The sequence below is a fragment of the Ceratotherium simum genome, chromosome 4 (genome assembly GCF_057802395.1).
Source record: "Ceratotherium simum simum isolate JZ-2026a chromosome 4, ASM5780239v1, whole genome shotgun sequence".
NCBI lineage: Eukaryota > Metazoa > Chordata > Mammalia > Perissodactyla > Rhinocerotidae > Ceratotherium > Ceratotherium simum.
In genome coordinates, this window is record NC_141903.1 from 29,744,969 (window position 1) to 29,766,693 (window position 21,725).

General features: G+C 40.1%; 1 protein-coding gene across 5 annotated transcripts in view; it reads right to left on the bottom strand.

Annotated features, from left to right (window-relative positions):
* Window positions 1–687: 687 nt before the first annotated feature.
* The window catches only part of STK32A (serine/threonine kinase 32A), a 115,401-nt gene continuing 94,363 nt past the window's right edge, over window positions 688–21,725 (bottom strand). For 4 of the 5 annotated variants that reach the window (XM_087429597.1, XM_087429598.1, XM_087429596.1 and 1 more), the window contains 6 exons: window positions 17,448–17,545; window positions 12,204–12,320; window positions 9,400–9,525; window positions 7,511–7,639; window positions 4,634–4,698; window positions 688–4,234 (listed from right to left, as the gene is read on the bottom strand). In XM_087429597.1, coding sequence (XP_087285723.1) covers window positions 4,141–4,234; window positions 4,634–4,698; window positions 7,511–7,639; window positions 9,400–9,525; window positions 12,204–12,320; window positions 17,448–17,545 — 629 coding nt within the window. In that variant the 3' untranslated portion in view covers window positions 688–4,140. The remainder of the gene's footprint in view (window positions 4,235–4,633; window positions 4,699–7,510; window positions 7,640–9,399; window positions 9,526–12,203; window positions 12,321–17,447; window positions 17,546–21,725) is intronic. The other variant, XM_087429599.1, reaches the window with a different exon arrangement.

Consider the following 21,725-nt stretch of genomic DNA (forward strand, 5'->3'; position numbering starts at 1 on the left):
ATGAGCTCACATACTTAAGGCTGGCATTCTTCAGAATCGAAAGAGGTCTAGATCCTGCCCTGTGCTCAGCTGGCTGCTGAGAACACGACAGGACACTTAACATGACCTGGACGACAGGGCACTCAGCATGCAGGACTTTAGAGCCCACAAGACTTACGAGAAGCTCTTTATTTCAGGACAAACCCGGGGAACCAGTCAGCCTACTGGCTGCTAAGCTGTTGGGGGTCTGAGAGAGAGTTGGAGGTCCCTAGAAGTTGCTTCTAGCTGCAAGAGTTCAGAGCTGTCTGTTACCTTCCGGTCCCAGGTTATGGGCCTTGGAACATCCCCCTGCAGCCTTGGTGTATGGAGTGGGACAGACAAAGATGTTGAGGGAAAGGAAGGCAGAGTGCTGAGAAAAGAGGCGCATGGGCTGTCCATGGGCTTAAGGTCATCGTGAAAGGCAGAATCCAGGATTCTGGGCTGTGCTTCCTAAGGTGTGTTACTAGAGGGGTCAGGTTTTTAGTTTTTGTACGTGTAGATGAGTTAAATTGTGCTGCATTGCCTAGTTATAGAACATCATCTCCAGCACCAGCTTGTCTCTGGTAAAGGACATTCCTCATGGCAGGAAATGGAAGTAAGAACAGGGGACTCTGGGCACCCACAACCCTGCGTCTAGGAAGAACACTCACACACGGCTGACAAAGAAGGGTCAGTGGCTTCCTGTATACAGCAGACATTTTAATACACGCAGGCACATTTGCATTATAGATGCCACAGCTCAACAGAAGCACACGTTTCCCATCCAAGGCTGCCTGTTGACAACAGCACAGATAACTGAAGTTTGGATTTTTAACATCCACATTTAGTATCAGTCAGACACATTGAGCTTGTAAGAAACAGCAATCGCAGGCAGACAGTCAGAAACAGGATTTTGTGCAGACAGAATACAGGGACAATTGGATACTGAAACAAACTCACCATGCTTTTCATGCCTTTCGTTCAGCTTTTAAAGAATTTCAGCCTTAGCATTACTGTGCCAGCCAAAAGCAGAGACACTGGGCCCTGCTGGCTATGTTAACATTCTTTCTCCCTAGTTATATGTTCGTCCATCCAATCTAGAAAAGCTAGGATGATATAAAGTCTAGTCACTTCTGGTTAAATCTTTCCAAAGAAGCCTAACCACTAATTAACTCAATTACCCTAATTAATTCACCAGTGCTCTGTGCTGCTTGACATTCATTCCTGCCCTAGCAATGCCCTCAGCCAAACCCAGCGTGGCATCGAGTTGTGCCAGCCATTAGCGGAGCATTTCCTTCCATGGTGTTAGGGTCATGGCCAGGGTCGTGGGGCTGTCCCATGCATCCACTAGGGGTCACTGTGAATGCACGGGGCTGGCCAGCCCTGGTGCAGTGCAAGAGTCTTACAACCAGGATGCTTCTGGTTTCCAAAAACTCAGACTTTTCAGATGCTCCACACAGGTAAAGGAGGAAGCTGTTAGGAGAGAAAGCTTCCAGGAATACCAGACAAAAGCATGCAATAGTCACTCTGATTTCTAAAATTCTTAGCCCTGAGCCTTGGTTGTCACATATCTAGATGAGACATGTTCCACCCAGTAGGATAGTAACTTTTATCCCAAGTTATGGGATAGAACCAAAGGATCTGATTTCAACAACTAGCAATCATGGTAAGGATTTAGGCATCCTTTTATTTTTTGGAAAACTTTTTTGTCCTAATGCTCAAAATGTCCAGTGGTGGGAGGTACTTATAGTCAGTTGGTCTACACTGATAGATGTGATGCTTCTTCTTTTCTAACTTGAAACACATTGTGGGTCTGTAACCTAAGTAGGCCTCTGAGGCTGTGCTCTCTAGTCAGTGGGTCCATGGTTCCTGATAGCCCACAGGGGTGCTTCACGCACAGAAGCAGGTCCCTGGAAATAAAGACTAGGGATCCAAACTACAGAGATTGTATTGGGTTCCTATCCCTTTATAAATTGTATCACGTGAAATGGCACAAATGATGAGTTCCCATCCCAGTGGAGACCTACTGACCCCACTGCCCTTAGGTAAGCATTTCTCCAAGTCTTTTCTTTGGGATGATCCATACAAGGTCATAGCAAGAGGAAAGATCGGGTGACTGAGGGGGATAAGTCCACAGCACATCAGGGCTGGAATCAAACGAGTGAAAGATGGATGCTGGTAAGCATGCAAGTGGCTGTTGGCACTCCTGAGGTTACCAACCTGGAGCAGAATCTGGTCACCTTGTCACTCTTATCAACCCATCCCCCTCTTTATGAAATTTGGTCAGAGCCAGTGCCTAGAGTTTATAGTGGTCAGAGAAAAACAAAATGGCATACATAAATAATGTGTGGGAAATGTAGAGAACAGGAATCAAACAAATAGAACAAAAGAGCTGGCCTTTAATTCTTAACAAAAATATGGTTGCTCTTAAAGTGGAGAGGCACTGTTTCATAGCTCCTGTTAGCTCAGTGAGGAGAAAACGGTTAATGCTGAGTTCAAGTTCAGCACAGGCTTTCTACTCATGTGTAGTTGCCCCAGTGTGACTCCCCTTCTAGAAAAGTCCTGAGTAGCAGGCGGCCATATCTGTTACTTCTTCTACCTGTTGCCATCTGTCTGGCTTCCCAATGGGCACCAGTCTGGTCTTCTGTTTCCAGCTCACTTGGTAAGGCCCATACTCTCCATAAGTAAGGACAAGGGTTACAACAATCCCCCACCAGGCCTGTTCACTTCTTGACTCTCCACCTAGTGGCATCTGTGAGTTGCCAAAAACAGTTCCTCAGCAAAGATCTTCTGGGTATCAGGTGAGTGGTGTTACATCACATGCACATCTCACTTAGGTGAATTAGACTTTGTGTTTGGCAAATAAATAAAATGTAAAGAAAAAGTGAGATATCAATAATATTTTAAATAATTAGGCAATTCGGCCAAGATTCTGCAGTAAGCACAAGTAAGTATTGCTGTTTCCTTAGTCAGTCTCCATGACCTTAGACCTCTCAGATGTGTGAGCATCCCACAGTTCTAAGGGTAATTCTAGTCTATAAGGGCATGTATAATATGTTCATCTGGTATTAGCCAAAAATGAGACCAAAAATAAAAGATAAAATGAACCAAAAACAATGACTTGTTTCATTATTGAAGGGCAACTCACTATACTGGGCTTCTCTAAGAAAAGATACCCACCTTATGTTATGGGTAATTTAAGAGATTTTTCAAGGGTAAATTTTACTATCTCCCAAATTCACCTCACATTCTAACTTAGACTATAACTCCTGTGTGAGGTACAACTTCAATGTACTACAAGGTGGACATGCTTTCAATGTGACAATAGATATTCTTTTCTGATCTTCTCCAGACATAGGTCTCTGACAATCTTAAGAAGACAGTTGGCCCTCAGGGAACATGTTTACTAGACGAGGGTGAGCAGTGTGCTAATAAATACTTAACAACTGGCTTGCTGGGAGGGAAAAAAGAGCCCTGATTTATAGCATTTGCCAATTTCCATGACATAAACATTCCCATCATCACCAATTTCAACTTCCCAACTTCACATCACTATACAGTGCGTTGGGACAGATGTGCACTGCTAGCTGATAGAAGACCCTCATTAATCTGTATTACTCCTAATCTGGTCCCAGTCATTTCCTCCTGACTGAATTCTTTATTCCTGTTCAATTGGGGATTCCGACCTCTTGATGAAGATTTCTAGCTCTGAAGAGCCTCACTCATCACCCACCTATGTCCATTTGCCCATTTGTCACAGTGTGAGTAGAAGGAGTGGAAAAATAAATCTACATTCAAATATTCTTTTAAAAATAAAAACAAAGGCTGTTTAGAATAACAGAATGGTAGCAATAAAAAGGCAGCCTAGAGCTCATCTAGTGTAACCTCATTTTGGATGAATAAACCGAAGCAAAGAAAGAGGTGAAGTGACCTGCTCAGGGTCACAGTTAGTGGTGAAACCTGTTCCCAGGAGCCCAGGGGCTCCTCACTGTATCAGGCTGCCTCCTTCCAAAGGTTCATTCACATTTTCTAAGGTGTGTGAGGCGTGCAGAGGCGAGAACTACTGTCAGCTCCTCCTGACGTGGAAACCAGAAGTTCCTGGCCTGAGGTGCCAGGAAATGTCCCAAGAAGATGTTGAGGACTTCACAGGTTGTTATTCTGGCCATCTTCTGCCTGTGGGTCTTTGGTGTGGTCCAAGGCTACATTTGCTTGTCCTTGATTAAAGTCTCTTTTTACTCTTAAAAGGTTAAAAAAAAAAAAAAAGAGGGTTTATTCTTTGAAAAGGAAAAGAAAAAAATTTAAGCTTTTGGCATAATAGCATTAAGTCCAACAATTTATAGAGGTAGGAGCCAAGCAAACCTTAAAAATGTCATTGATTTTAAGTGTTTAAACCTCAATTCCTATGACCATAAACAGAAACTTGATGGTAAGCTACTTTGCCTATTACAATTTTTGAAATCTCTTACAAGAAAAAAAGGTTTCTGAATTTTTCAAATTTTCTTTTTATGGATATGCATCATTTTTGTAATTAGAAAGAATTAAAAATGTTAAAAAAATACATTAAGGCTCTGCAAGTAAACTCTGGCTGAAACACTCCATCATTTGCCAGGCTGCTGTTCTCCCACAAGTTACTTACCTTTCTCTGTTAAAAATTATGAACTCCTTCTGGACAGATTCCAGGTGCTCCCGAAGAAGGCATGTCTTCCAGGTGAACATTGGAAAAAAGCAGAGGTGTAGTTAGCAGACCAATTAGGATCCTCAAATAGCCAATAAATAAAATGAGTAAATAATAAAATGAACAGCCTATTGAGTGTCTGTTCACTGAATGGCCCAAATCGAAGAAGTAACAATGTATCTTCAAAATGGAGGCTATCTGAAGGTTTGTAGCAGGAGTGAGACCCCAACCAGAATAATAAGAGGACAAATAGGGAAGAAAACAGCAAGAGGATAAAATATGTCAACACTCTGCTCCCCACAGTGAGCCAGCAAGGAAGACCTGGGTTATGGTTTATGAGCTTGATGTCTTTCAGCCACTTAGCCCGAGAAGAAACCATGGCTTCAAGGTGGGTGGGGGCAAGGGTTTATTGAGCTGTTACCTACTTGCCTCTTGTCTGGGCCTCATGTGGGATGTTTGGAGGTTCTACTAGAATTTAATGAATAGCCTACAAACATCTCTTCACATTGAATTCTGATGGAATGTTTCCCTCAACAACTGTACTGGGGTTGACTAACTGTACTTCAGCTGGAGCGACAGAGCCTTCTTTATTTGTGACTTTCTCACAGACATGCAAAACATTTGCATTGATGCTTCACTGTCTGGCTTTCAACCTCTATTTGATGACTTTTCCATCATAATGAGAAAATTTACCTCAAAAACGATAATCATCAGGCCCAGGATAGGGTCAGCACCAGATCAAATGTTCTAAAAAAGTCTGCCACAAAATACTTCCAAATTACTTCTGATGAAAAATATTCTTCTCTAAGGAAAAAATATTCATCTTTTTCTTTTTTTTTTTTTAAATCTAGGGATTAGAAAATACTAAATCCTCAAGTACTGGAGAGTTTTCTTTTTTCCCCAACACATGTTTAAGTGATAGGAGAGGAAACTATAAAACGGAGAGGAAATTTCAGAGAAAATTGGAGGGAAGGAAAACAAAGGAGAGAAAGAAGACTCTGCCACACTTCAGTCTGATTCTCAACCTGCGGTATTTGTAACCTAAGGGTTCCAGTATCAGTCACGGGGACACGAAGGTACGGGATAAACATCACCTGAGAGCACTCCTCGGAGCAGCAGCTTTACCCAAGATTTCCGGAAAAACATTTTTAAAAATAAAATATTATATAAAAAATATAAATATATACACATATATAAAATATTACATAATATTTTAATATATATTTATATAATATTTTCTGTTTACATGTGTTTGTATATTTATATATGTGTTTATATATGTGTACATATATATGCATGTATTTATATACATATTACATACATATATAAAATATATATTTAATATATATGTATGTTTATATATATTATATATAACAAAGCATATTTATATAAACATAAGATATATACATACATAAACATGTATAAAATATAACATGAAAAATATCAAAAATATTAACATTTAAAAATATTTTTAACATTAAAAATCAAGATTATAATCAAATAAAATGGGAGGCCTGGTAAAAAGTTTCTCACAATTTGCTGTTGTCTAAAACTCTAGAAAACTTATACTAAGGATGATCTCTTGGTCTTGGCTACATTTCGGGGCCTGTCAGCAGAGAAGCCTGTCAACAGGCTCTACAGGCAGACAGGGAGGAGCAGGTCTGGAGAAGCCAGTTGGTTGTGATATGAACAGATCGTTAGGAGGAAGACGGTTCAAGTGAAAAGCAACAAGCAAGGTGAGTTTGCGGCACAGCTAAGCACTCCTCAGAGGGCCCTAGAAAACACTTAAGGATGGGAATCTGGCAAGAAGCCAGTTCTGTGAACCAACAGGATGTGGACTTTGGTTAATGGACCATTACAGGGTATAGTAGCCCCTGAGGACTAGAGAAATTAAGCACATTGAGGATACTTAATTGTTTGCAGGGCTATCTTCACCACAAGACTAAGCAATCTTTGAGAACAGGGATGTCATTGAATGCAGGCATTATTATCTCCTTCACAGCTCTCTCCAGTGTTTAGCACAGGACCTGGCAGATAATAGGTACTCAATAAAAGTAGCCTAAATGAATGGACGGATGGAGGAATGGAGGGATGGATGACCATTAGTTGACATGGTAGGGGGACGAGTGGATGGTTATGTGGATGAATGGATGACCATTAGAGGCAAAGTGACTATTTATTATGTCACCATCATTATAATAGATAGACCACATGTATAAAACCCTGCTGAGTTCCTGCAAGTTACCATATTGAAATCTGAGCTCTAACTCTGACAGAGAATAATATAGTTAGTTAGAAAATTAATTTCACTCAGCCTGAAATCCAGCAATAGTGCTCGACCTTAGAAGAATTCCATCTTTTCTGTAAACAGACACTCTCTACTTCTGCTAGCCCCAGTATCATGAAATTTTGCTTGTGGCAAAGAACAGACACCCCGTCTAGGCTTGGCTGCTCCCAGATTCCTCAAAGTAGGAGTGGGGCCCAAAATAGCCAGTTGTGTACTTTAAAACCAGCCCCTGGCCCATCGTGTTAGGGATAGTCACTTGACCTAGCTTTAGCCAATTAGAGCCTCTCCCAGGAAATTGTAAACTTTTAATTGAGAGCTGGGAGAGGGCAATGAGTGAATCAAGTTAATGGGAGAGCACTAGAGAGAAAGTCCTCGAGTGAAACGTTGCTGCCTGGGTCCCCAGAGCTGCCCTGGTCTACCTGGGTGCTCAGCTCCTTCCCGCATTCAGCAAAATCAGGATGCTGAGATGATGTCCCACCAGAAACTCTCAAATGAATTGCAGCTGTCACGAAGACTCCCCTGACCCTGAGGGTGGCGGGGACCCTGCTCACCTGAGAGGAATCACACTTCTTCATCTCCTTCTCCTTCTTTGCCAGACGCTTCTTTTTCTTGTGAAGAGGTTTGGACTCCAAAATCATTTCTTCAAGTTCAAAGGTGGGGTCGCAATTCAGCCTGCCTTTCTGCAAGGAAGACAGGTTGCTCACTCCTTAGATTCCTGTATCATTCTAAAAATACACCAGACTGTGGAAAATAAGTCCTCACGGAGCAGTCCAAGGGTGATAAGCTGGGATTCCCACTCTGTTTTAGATAATTTATTGCCAACATTGTTCTTCATATTCTTTAATTTTATATTTTGTTTATTTTTCTGAACTCCCAATGAGCCCTCGGTGAGTTAGAAAGAAAATCAAGTTACAATTATTATTTTTTTTTTGTTTTTTTTTGTGAGGAGATCAGCCCTGTGCTAACATCTGCCAATCCTCCTCTTTTTTTTGCTGAGGAAGACTGGCTCTGGGCTAACATCCATGCCCATCTTCCTCCACTTTATATGGGAGGCCGCCACAGCATGGCTTCACAAGCAGTGCGTCAGTGCGCGCCCGGGATCCGAACCAGCCAACCCCGGGCCGCCGCAGCAGAGCGCGTGCACTTAACCGCTTGCGCCACCGGGCCAGCCCCCAAATTACAATTATTTTTTAAAGTTTGAGCTTTGGGGTTTTGCTTCTCCAAGATGTTCTAATGATCTTGTAGATCAGAATCACCTGAGTTCTTTACTCCCAGTTCCCCGCCCAGATTTCCTGAAATCAGTGTTTCCGAACACGAGGCCCAGGAAATTGCATTTTAACAAGCTCCCATCTTATCACAATAAAGTCAGAGGCCATATGTAGAGCGTCTCTCAAGGCAGCGTTGGTGGCTAATTGCAATGGGGGGCATGTAGGAGGAGAAGGAACAGGAGGTGGAGCTAGATCTCCAGAGGGTCTGCCTCAACCATGATACAAGCGGCCCCTACTGGACCCTGCACAGCGGACAGGTGTGACCTTGACCCCGTCTTTCCGTTGCTCCATAAGGTAGAGATTCCCCAGCCTAGAATTCCCCACACTGCCTTCTCACTTCTCATTTTGCACTTTGACCCGACCTTCTCATCGCAGCTCCCTCTGCTGTTTGCACATGAAGGGTCACACTCCCACACGCCCACAGCCCCACAGCGAGTGCCTCGCTTGGGCTTAAGGACAGAAAACTCTCAATTGTCTCTCCAGGCCCCTTTAAGAGCTCATTATTCTGCCAATCTACCTATGTCTAAATGTATAGAATCAGGTTGTGGAAGAGAGAAGGGGCCAGAGGCCTCACTTAGGCCTGTTGGCCCAAGCTTCTGGACTCAGACTTTTACCAGCGGTCTGTAGTAGGCCACGATGTCCCTCAGCCAGGCAGTCATCGGTGGGAATTATTTCCCTTTGGCTGTTAGTCATTATAAGTGTAGCTCCCTGGAATAGAACTACCAGAGGAAGAGGGGTGGATGGTAAAAATAATACCTCACCCCAATTCCAACAGTTTTCAATCCTTTGACTCATAGAACTCCATGGATACAAATTTCTACATCTTTGGAATCAGAGAAAACATTGTTTTTTCAATTAGCAGGTTCCTGGAAATGACTATTTGGAAGATTAGGGCTTCTTTCCAATTAAAGCAAGCCACAAAAAGTGGTTAGGAGCTAGAACTCCAGACACAGATCAGGATTAGAACTGCAGCCCAGCTAGTTACTGACATGTGACCTTTGGTGACCAACTTACCCTTGTGTGTCTCAGTTTTCCCATCTGTAAAGCAGGAATCTGGGCTATCTTACCACACTGGTGTGGCTCTCTCGTGAGACCATGTGTGTGTCTGGCACACAGAGTTACATGCACTGAAGGAGCGTTATCAGGCGTTATCAGTGTTAGAATTGACTCACGTTAGGAATAAAACCTGGAATGAGCCTCTTCTGCAAAACTGCATCCCAGTTCACATCATTCATGTATGGGAAGTTCTGGACGTCAGACAAGTGAGAAAACCGCTGGTCTGGATTAGGTTCAAGTAGCTGCCAATGGAATATAAACATCAAGATTATAAAGAAGGTCAAAATGGGGCAAAAAATCATACAAATTCCCTATAAGTGTTTTCAAGTGTAGGACTGAAGGAAACAAGGCAGTGTTCCCCTTCCCTAACCCCATACACAACTAATATAGATAATGCAGGCGTAAACAAATAATGTAGGTGATGCATGGCTAGAATGAATTGTAAGTTGGTTTTTGCAACGTGGTGAGTAAAAAAAGCTCATCCTCTGAGTCAAACACATCTTTGATTCCTGAATACCCTACCTACTAACTATGGCCAAGTCTGTTCTCTAAACCTCAGTTTACCCATGTGTAAAAATGGAATAACAACCTGTTTGATAAGGTTCAGCTAGGATTAAATGAGGCCATGTCTGGGCCGGTCCCGTGGCTTAGCGGTTCTGGCGGCCTGGGTTCGGATCCCGGGCACACACCTACCCACTGCTTCTCCGGCCACGCTGAGGCCACGTCCCACATACAGCAACTAGAAGGATGTGCAACTATGACATACAACTATCTACTGGGGCTTTGGGGGAAAAAAATGAGGAGGATTGGCAATAGATGTTAGCTCAGAGCCGGTCTTCCTCAGCAAAAAGAGGAGGATTAGCACGGATGTTAGCTTAGGGCTGATCTTCCTCACAAAAGAAAAAAAAAAATGAGGCCACGTCTATAAAGTGCCTAAGAGGAGGTCTGCTCTCATTAGGTGGCGAATGTGCACAGATTTTATAAATGAAATTCACTTTCACTAAAAATTTGAGCTGTTTTTGCAACTAATCAATATATATTGAGGGTGACACAGATAAGATGTAACTAAGGCTACTGTCATAGTTCTGGGTTTTCCAGACTGGTATTAAAGCTTTTTTCTCCCCCTTGACCACTCCAGAGCAACATCACATCAATCCTTTGGCTCAAGGGGGAAATGTCAGGTCCACTTGAGAATGTCCTGGAGGTGACAACATGGATCATCAGGGTGTAATTTTGGGGTGAAGAGGGCTGTCTTGGAACTGAGGAAAATCTGCTTACGGAAAATGACCCCCCTGTTCTTCATCTTTGACATTATCAAGGGCAGCATCCCTATTCTAAAACAGACAACTTGACCCCAAAGTCAAGAGACACGGGTTTGAATCGTTAGCCCCCAAAGATCTTTTTTTGACCAGCCACAATCTGTGTAATTTTCTTTCTTCGAAAAAAGCCAACATCATCCTCCTGGGCACCTCATTCTTTCTTTCACATAATCGTGCAATACATAGACTGAGCTCCCGCTACATTTGTTCTTAATCTTTTTGGTGAACATGGGCACCTTGAAATTCTGATGAAAGCTACGAACCTCATTAATTCAAATACCAAATTTTACCCCCTGTCAGGCTCTGTGTTGGATGCTTGAGGTTAACAAGCATGACATGGTCCCTCCCTCACACTGCTTAGAGGACAATGATCATTAACCCAAGAATCACACACATGAAATGTATAATTTCGAATTGTGAAAAATTCTATGAAGGCAAGATAGTGCTACGTGAGCTTACAACAGAGGAAGGCTCCCCGAGGAAGTGATATTTGAGCCGAGATCTAAAGCTGTGCTTCTCAAACTGTGTAGAAGGGCCAATTATTTCTGTTTGTTTGTTTGTTCATCTGTTTTAATTTCCAACTCACTGAAACCAATATGTGGTGTTACTGTGCATGGCTAGTATGCAACTCCACACCAAATGCAACTTATGACTTGAGTTCGACATCACCAAATAGGCTTGTACCCCATTCGGTGAGATGAGCCCACTGACCATGGAGGCATCAGCAGTCTCAAATTGCTATAAAAGTTTCTAAATGTTTCTCTGAATTTCTGTACTTGTGATGGACCTGTAGGGAACAACTGATTGACCTGAACCAGTCAGTGAATCGCATTGAGTAGTACTGATCTAAAGGAGCGAGCTGGAAGCGCTGGGGATGGGGGCAATGTTCTAGGCAGAACATTGGTGAGAGACTGATATGTGTTGGGGGAGGGAAGAGAAGAGAAAAAGAAGGCCAAAGCAGTTTATGTGTAATCAAAAGGGAAACCAAAGTCCAAACTAAGGCTTGAGAGGTACTTAGAATCTTTATACCATGCAAATTATTTTTATCTTTATTCTAAAAACAATGGGAAGACAATGAGCTTTGCTTTGAACAGATAACTATGGGGCAGAATGGAGTATGTAAAAGTGTCGAAGGGCAAACCAGTTATAAGGCAAGACTTGATGGCAGTAGGATTGGGAAGATAGCAGTGGAGATGGAAAAAAGTGACAGATTCAAAAGATATTTAAAAGGTGAAATTACAGAACATCGTGATAGATTGCATATGGGGATGATAAATGAATTCTGGTTTCTGGCTTGCCTAAGTGGATGGATGGAAAGGCCAGTCACTGAGAGAGGGAACATTGGAGCAAGTTCAAGAAATACAGAGAGATCAAGAACTCCATTTTGGGCACAGTGAGTTCGAGGTGGCTTTGGGACACACAAGAGGACATGTGCATTGTCCTAATGAAGCCATGTATTTAAAAGCTGTTAGCTGCAAAACCCACTCTGGAAATGTCTATTATCATGACTGCCTCCAATATTGTATACTAACTTCTAACCTCAAACCAGACAGCATGTTTCTTTTTTATGACTTCCTTTTGTCATGCATCCTCCTTCTTACCTTTTTAAGAAGTGACACCATTTCCTGCGACCAGGCAGAAGGGTAAGTCACAACAGCCGTCTCAAACATGTGTGCAATTTCCTTGCTGGAAATACTGGAGCGAATATGATACGGTCTCTTAAGGGAGAGAAGAAGTTAGAGTCTTCCTTTTTATAGGGTAAAAGAAAAAAATTTTGCTTTGCCAATGTTTCCGTGCTAGATTTTCATCCAGTAAAATCTCAGTATCATTTTCTAATCCCTTCCAGCTGATTGCTGTGTTATCATATGTATATGTGGTCCACTGTTGCCAGAACTCCTACTTTTTGAAAAAAGATACTAGAAATCTATACTTATAAATGTCAGAATTTTTGACCATCGGTAATTCTGTTGGACCAAACAAAACATTTCTGCGGGCTAAATCCATCTGTGAGATGCCAATTTGGAATTGTTTTGTGAGGTAACCTATATAAGTACAAGTGCTCAGTCAATGGAAGTTTTAAAAAATTGTTATTTAAATGTTGATTGTAAAAAGATCCAAAATTTTACCATACACCTCTTTTCACTTGTCTGAATCATAATAAGTTCAGAACGGAAAGTTACCCAGAAAACTTCAACTCCAGTTCCAAATGCTATGAGTCCTGGTTCTATGGAGTGGGGTCACAAATTTTACGATGAAGCAAAAGTGTTTTTACTTCTGAGAGAACCAGTTTCTTTTATAGTTTTAACTTCGGGGAAAGAAAGAACACAAAACGGTGGCTTTGTTACAGTTTTCACAACTGTCCACTAGAGGGCAGCCTTGACCTATATTAATTTCCCTATTTCGTAAAGGAACCATTCACGTTGGGGTTTTCTCTCTTTTATGTAAACTGTGAGGTACTTAAAGCCAGAAACTTTACCATACTCACATTTTTGCCCATGAGACCAAGCACCTAGTAGGTACTCATTACATGGTTGTCGAATGAACAAAATTTCCACATTAGATTAACCAACAATATGACAGTTAATATGGACATGTACCTTTATCAAGTGCCTGGCCCTTTCGAGATACTCAACAAACGACGGTGAACTGATGAACTAAACTGGATGAAGTGGAGAAGTTTAATTTTTGCCCTGTTGTAAATCAGTATTAAAAGGTAATATAATGTAATTAAATATTTGAGCTCTTAAGGCAAAAGATTTGAGGGCTAAACTGAGTCACTCAATTTCTAAGTTTCAGTTCCTTCGTCTGTAAGATGAAGCTACCTCATCTGTAAAATGAACCACTTCACGAGATTGTTGGGAAAAGCAAATGACATAAGACATGTAAAGTTCTCAATAGAGTGGCTAACATATACTAGACACAATACAGGAGAGGCATTTTTATTGTTATTGACTCAAGGGTAAAATGGGTGGATATAAATGTGAATAGTAAACAGCAAGATGTGTCTTCAATAAAGGTGATGTGAAGAAGGCTTAACTCTACACATGGCATGTCAACAGCAGATATTCAGGGAACGCTGAAGTGCTAGGAGTTGACCCCTAAAAAGGAGAGTGTCCAAACTTCATTTTTTTATGTAAGGTCTAAAAACACTTGCCACATATTTTCTTCCCTCAAGACTGAGTAAAGGACCATAGCTAATTCATTTGTCTCAGTAACGATTTAGTGGAAATAACCCCTGTAACTCAATGCCAGACAAGGAGTGCTGGGCACCTTATCACCAGTACCGGTGTTTACTGACCCTTTACCAGTGGAAGGGCACTGTGGGTCACCACATGTGATCCACTCCATGTATACCATTCAGAGCTGGGTAGGTTGGGCATACTCAAGCTTCCAGGGTTATAGTCATGTACACATATATTTTTTCTTTTTTCTGATTTTCTTCTTTGATTCATTACTGCTTCTAAAAGCTACTAAACCTACTGTTTCTTAGACATCTAAAAACACAAAATGATTTCCTAAATGAATAAATTAATGGATGAATGCTACAAGCAACTGGTTTAAGAGTGTTTTTTCATTTACTTTAGAAGGTAATAGGACTGAATTTAATATTTTTTAAAAGTCCTCATGACCTATCAACTTATTAAAAACAGTCAAACTGCCTTTGTTACACAATAACTTATTTTTCTAGTCCTAAATTTTAAAAATCCATGTTAATTCATCAACTACTAGAATTATATATTTACTCATTTACCAAATATTTATTGAATGCCTACTATCTTTCAGCACCTCTGTTGAGCATTGGGGATACGATGAAGTTCAACACAGACATGACCTACATTGGTGGAGCCTATCGTCTACGCAGGGAAACCACAGATAGTTATATAGACTGTACATACACAAAGACACTTAAATAACTGGAATGCACGCTATAAAGAAACATTACAGTGTGCAATAACAGGATATAGCAAATAATTTTAAGGCAGCATATAAATTAAGAGTGAGAATATAAAGAATGAACACAGGGGAAAAGGTAAAATATTAGATGGGAGAAAATGTGATTATAGTCATATTTCAGGGGTAAAAAAAGCAAAAGAGTTGCAGCTAAGGATGTGCAATTAGTGCAAAACTATGTATGTATCTAGCATAAGCTAATACTTATGGATAGTACAAAATTAGAAAAGACATAGACCTTGTCTTTACAATGGCAATGAGAGCTGGGACACAGAGAAATGACAAAGGAGGTTAATGGCTAAGGGACACACTCATCAAGATGGAGATCAAGCTAAGAAACCATGGGGATGTTTTCAAGCACATTTCTCTTTGAGGCATATATTTTTCTGTAAATAAGAATTTGTAAGTGTAGCAGGAAATTATAGTTTAGCACCCTTCCTCTGTGGTTAGTTGTGTTGATAGTTGTAATTAAGTGTTGGTATTTCATTTCTTCAGATTACCTATATTTTGAAACATAATTACATACAGTCTAGCTGGTGATTCTGTCCTAGAATGTATCAGAATTGATTTGTAGTGACTTGTTCCTCCATTCACTTAATATGCATTTATTATGTACCTATTTAAAGTTAAACACTACGGATAATATGAAACTGGATAAGATACATGCTTCGCCTTTAATGAATTTACAATCTAATAATATAGAAGAGATAAGAACATAAAAATGGATACACCTGGAAAAATTTACAAGGGCAATAAATTTAGAGAATGGATTTGATCCAAAAACTAAAATAGATTTAGGTGTTCTGATGTAGAAACTTCTACATTTTATCTTATTAAGTGAAAAAAAGTCACAACAGAAAGGTAAAGCATAATTCTATTTTACTAAAACGATGGCAATAATAATGCATATATATGTGTATGTGAAAATAGATTATCCTTATAAGAACAGAAAAGGTTTGGAAGTGACTACAGCAAGCTGTTCATTCTGGAAGGTGGGATTGGAAGGTCAAAGGAGGGTTTAATTTTGGGGGAATTTTCTTTGCCTTAGAAGATGTGGTTGACTTTTACCCTCATTTTTGTGCTTTTCTATATTTTCCAACAATTTTAAATTCAGAAGGGTCATAAGAGAGATGAAGTACATACGTATTTGGAAGAGAGACAGATTCAGCTAGAGACATGAGAGAAAATTTCTTCAGAGAAGGTGCCATTTTGTCATGGGCCATAAAGAATGGGCAGGATTTGAATATTAAAAGGTCTGGAGAAAGGCCTTCCCAGCAAAGGAAATTTGGGTTAGTCGAATCATATGTCTTTTCTAGGAAATGATCAATATACATTAGATATAAAGATTTTGAAAAGTCTTACAATTAAGACACATCCTTAACTTTATTCAAAGTCAATTTAACAATTCCCAAACATATTTGAAGAATGACTTTTTAAGAAGACCAGGGTTTACCTTGGGAAATATCTTTACAGGCAAAGGAACAAGAAGTAATAACACCCAAGGGATGCCCCAGAGAGGAGGAAGTCCAAAGAAGCCGAGGCCCAAGTGAGTTCACAGAGTCAGGGTCACTCAAATTGAAGCAAAATCTGAAGTTAATCTGGTTCTAAAAGGCAAAGAATGCCAAGCTAAGGCATCTGAGATTGTGTGTGTGTGCATGAATATGAAGCACTGGGAGCAACAGCTTTTTTTTAACATGAAAGGTCAGATCTGTGCTTTAGAACAATGAATCTGCACCCCCATGTTCATTGCAGCATTTTTCACAATGCCAAGACATGGAAACAACCTAAGTGTCTGACAACAGATGAATGGATAAAGAAGATGTGGTATATATATATCTACAATGGAATATTATTCAAGAAAGAAAGAAATCTCATCATTTGAGACAACACGGATGGACCTGAGGTCATTATGCTAAGTGAAATAAACCAGACGTGGAAAGACAAATACTACATAGTATCACTTACATGTGGAATCCAAAAAAAAAAAAAAGTCAAACTCATAGAAACAGAATAGAAAAGTGGTTGCCAGGGCTGAGGGGTGGGGAAAGTAGGGAGCGGTTGGTAAAAGGGTATAAACTTTCATCTATAAGATGAATCAAGTCTGAGGATTTAATGTATAACATGGTGACTATAGTTGATAACACTGTATTGTATAATCAAAACTTGCTAAGAGAGTAAAACTTAAATGTTCATATACATATATAAAATTCAGCAACCTAATAGTAACTTTTCTTCACCTTTCCGAAGCAAAAGAAAGAAACAAAAATGAATCTGAAAATGTTGATACATCAGATCACAGGGAACTACCATAATTATAAGTAATCTGGGTATAAAATAATATGGGTGGGAGAAAAAATATTTTCTTAGCAAAATTCTTCCTAGGCATTTTCTTAGTTTAAGAAATGTTTCTTTTAAAAGGAAACAACTCTAATTTGCCACTGAACCCAGAACCCAGGAGCCAAATGACAGACAGGAATCCGACAGGACAGGGCATGAATTATGTTGTATTAATAATTCACACTCGCCCTGGGGAGTGTCCCTGAATTAGAGTCCTGTACTGTGACTGCGAAATGATTTTCTTTAAACAAACAAATATATTTAGACAAGATATTGAGTGAGGCATATTGATTTTCCCTCTCTGGGAGTTTATAATATCCATATTATTCATTTAATTTTATCTGCATAATTTAATGTTAACTCACAAGCTTGGTCCCATATGTGGGAGACTGAATTAATGGGTGCAGAAATCCCAAGGGTTGTGATCAGCATCACATGGGCACAGTGGCTTTCACCTCTCAAAGAAACTGCTTGATTTTTAGCCAAAAAGCCATTATTTCTTCTTAAAAATGGAACTTGCGGGAAGAATAACCAAAGAGAAATGCAATTGTACGTACGCGGCCTCTCAACAGCTCATATGCGGTCACTCCCAGCGACCACCAGTCAACAGCAAAGGAATAGCCTGCTTCTCTTCTGGAGCTGAACATCTCAGGTGCTGGCAAAAACAAGAAAAGTTAGGTCAGTTTCACTCCCTGAGACATTAACACATCTATTTCCCTGACATGTTCCTCCAAAGGTGAATTACCAGGGTAAAGGGTATGAACACTTTTATGGATGTTTATCATCCATTGCTAGATTGCTCACAGCAGGCAAAATTTCTCATTTTCTAATGTCTCTCAGTAGCCTCATTCATCAACAACACACACAGGCACGCACACGCCTTAATGGTCATATTCTCCTCTTATTTAGATCGTGCACCTACTAACAATTGGATGCCATCAGGCCTCAAATGCGCGGCTGACCCTGAAATCAAGAAGGCTGAGAGATGCTATTTGTTGTCCTGATTTGGAAGGTTTGGGCTAAAGCACCGGAATCTGTATTACTCTTGCAAACAATGCTCAGCATTTGGTGCAACATACATTGGATTGGCTCTATCTCAGAGTCATCTGGAAGGGGCAAGGGCAGCATTTGTGGCCTGCTACTGCGGATGAGGGAGGAGAAGGAGGGAGTGGGCCCTCTGAGAGACAGAAGGTTCTATATCAGCTGTGTGGCACTGACACTTCGTAACACAGTTCTTTGAATTGACTCCAACAGAAGGCAAAGCTACAGTCACTTTTACCGCCAGTGGAGACCCCCTAGTTATGCATTCTCTAAACACTTTGACACACCGTGAGCCTTCTCCATACTCTTCCAAGAATATACCTAACTCCTGAAGGGTGGAGTATGGAGAATGAAGTACAAAACAAGGGCAGGTGTCTTCTCTGCTTGCTTACTACTCATTCTGAGTGTCCAGTATGGAACCTGGCACTTAGTCACTCAACAGAAATTTGTTGAATGAATGAATAATGCTGAATCAATTAATTAAGCAACGGTTGCAATCATTAGCTCTGGAACCATGCTGTCTGCGTTCAAAATCTACCTTCAGGGACTGGCCCAGTGGCATAGTGGTTAAGTCTGCACCCTCCACTTCGGCGGCCTGCGGTTTGCCAATTCAGATCCTGGGTGCAGACCTAGGCACCACTCATCAAGCCATGCTGTGGCAGGAGTCCCACATATAAAGTAGAGCAAGAGGGGCATGGATGTTAGCCCAGGGTGAATCTTCCTCAGCAAAAACAGGTGGATTGGCAATGGATGTTAGCTCAGGGCTAATCTTCCTCAAAAAAAAAAAAAAACCCACAATCCTGCCTTCACCACTTATTGTGACCTGGAAGAAGTCAGTTGGCTGAGCTTGAGAGTCCTCATCAGCAAAATCAGAATAAGACAATCTTTACAGAGGTAAGAAATTAAATGAGGTAATGCATGCCAAAATCTCAGCACAGTGCCTGGCACCCGGAAAGTGCTCAAAAAATTAGGCACTCTTCTAGAGAGGCAAACATCCACCATAATAGGAACTTTACTTAGTCAAAAGCTACACACACTTGACCCAAGACTGGTAGTAAAGTGCTGGCTCTGGACGAAGGAATGGGTGTGACGTGGGGCCTGTGCACACAGGCTTGCCCTGCTCGGTGCACTCAAGGTCTCAGTAAAATCCTGTGGACAGCGTCCAATTAGAGAGGTAGAATGTTGACATCCTGATGCCCAGGACTGCCCCTGACTGTAAGAGCCTGCCGTAGCAGGACTAAGTAGGCTTCATTCTCTAGTGAATTCACCTTTCATGCATCACTGCATTCTTTCTGCAAGTCACAGCTCCCCACGCAATTTGGGAGATAATGGCTCTGACCCGATGGTACCCCACAGACTGGATGGAATGGACTATAGTTCTGCTTTCCCTTATCAGTATTTTACAGCAAGTCATCTCAGATAGTCCCCCAGGTGACAGGTGACAGACATCTCACAGAAGCTGCAGAGAACTTTGAGGGATAAACAGACCACTGTGCTAAGAAAATACCTAACAGAATAAACATTACTCTGTAACAGCTGTGTATTCTGTCATCTTGGACCATCCTCGGAGTTTATGAGTAGACTTTTTTCTCCTCTTCTCCTTATGCTATTTTCTGGCATGAAGACATTTGAATATGCACTCATTCATTCAACAAATATTCATGGTGTACTAGGCACTGAGGAATTTTGGTGGAACATTAAGAAAAAACATCATGGCAACATACAGAAGCATAACAGATGGTAATTCTTTGAGCCCTCAAAGAGCTGAAAACCCGCAGCAGGGAGATACTGAGGGCTTTCATCAACCCTTCAAGAGGATTCCCCTCCTGAGAGGGACGAATAGAGGTGGAGAGGGACTAAGCCTCCTTCAAAAAAGCCATTGAGTATTTTGTTTGGTTTTTAAAGTATTTCTATACCTACATTCACAAAATCAAATAAAACAGAAAAGAATCTAAAAAGTAGTTATAAGCAAATGGCCAGGTAACCATTACACAGGTCATGAAATAGAATCTTGATCCCACCACTGTGTCCTGCCCTTTTCACAACCATAGAAGTAACCACCATCCTGAATTTGTGTTAGTAATTGTTTTGCCTTTCTACATAGATTTACTATCTACATATGCATTTCTAAGCCATACTTTAGTTCTGCCTATTTTAGTAATATATATGTTATATATATGTGTATATAGTGGATATATATAACATACATGTATGTGTATGTGTGTTTATATACATATAAAACATATATGTTAAATCCTACTCCATGTTTTCTTTGGTGTCTTTTCTTGCTCAACATTATGTGTATAAAATTTATCTAACTTGCTGCACATAGTCTGTTCACATTCAATGCTATACGAATATACTGTAATTTACCTACCTATTCTATTGTGGACAGCCATTTGGGTTCTTTTCAATTTTGGAGTATTGTGAAAAATGCTCTCACAAACATTCCTGCACATGTAAGACTCTGATAAGTCCACACATCTTTAGGGTACATTCCTGGGAGGGGAACAGCTAGGGGTTGGCTGTGTATCTTCATGTATACTAGATAATGCCAACTATTTACCAAAGTGATTGTACCAATTAACACTATGACCAGCAATATATGACACTTCCCTTTCTCAACCTCCTTATCCACATTTGGTATTAATTGATCTTTCGATTTCTGGCAATCTAGTGAGTACATAACGGTCTTTCCTTGTGGTTTAAATTGGCATTCCCTTGATTACTAATAAGCTTGACCTCATTTTAATATGTTTATTAGCTATTTAGATTTCCATCATTTGGTTTTCAGATTTTAAAACAACTGGACAGTAGATGCTGGTCAGGACATAAAGAAAGGGCCCAAAAACTAATATATAAATTTAATACAATAGAAGTAATTTCTGGAATTTACAAAATGATTCTACATTTCATCTACAAAAAAAGTGTGAATAATGAAAGCTTTTTGAAAAAGGATAAAGAGACTTGCATCCCATGTATTAAATTGCATTATAAATCTACAATAATTAAGATTTGTAAGCCACAGAATATAGATGCCAGTACATAAATATTCTTAGTTTATGATGAACAAATTTCAAATCATCATGGAAAGGATCTTATTTAATACATGTTCTCAAAACAATTATTTAATAACCTAAGAAAAATAAAATCAGGTCCTTACCACATATCTTCAGTGAGGATAATATATAGCTGGACTAAGTAAAAAATGAAACTACAACAGTAATAAAAATATTAGGTAACCATATCTAAAATCTGGAGGTAAGAAGGTCTTGCTAAGAATAGCATCAAATGTAGAAACTATAAAGTACAAAGACTAATGGTTTGATTAGTTAGAAAACTAGTCCTTCATGTCAAAAATGCCATAAGAACAACAGCAACTAAAAAGTAGGAAATCATATTTATAACTAAATAAATACACTAAATACACTAAAATTTAATATTCCTAATATATAAAGGGCAAGAATTCTTTATATAACCAATAAGAAATATCAGAATAGGAAAAAAGTATTAACACCCTAATAGAAAATGGGCAAAGAACATCAACAAGCAACTTATGAAAGAAGTAAAAGACAGGCAAATTTTAATATCAGAATGAGGTACCATTTCCACTTATATTTCCAGGAAGATTAAGATATCGGAAGTGCAGCCGAGGTGAGGATGTGAGGAGATGAGTATCTTCTGACACTCCCAGAGCAAATGAGTAGAAGTCAACAGCGAACTTTCAGGAGGGAAATGCATTAACATGTATACCCTTTGACCAGGCATTGAGACTTTATCACAAGGAAATAATT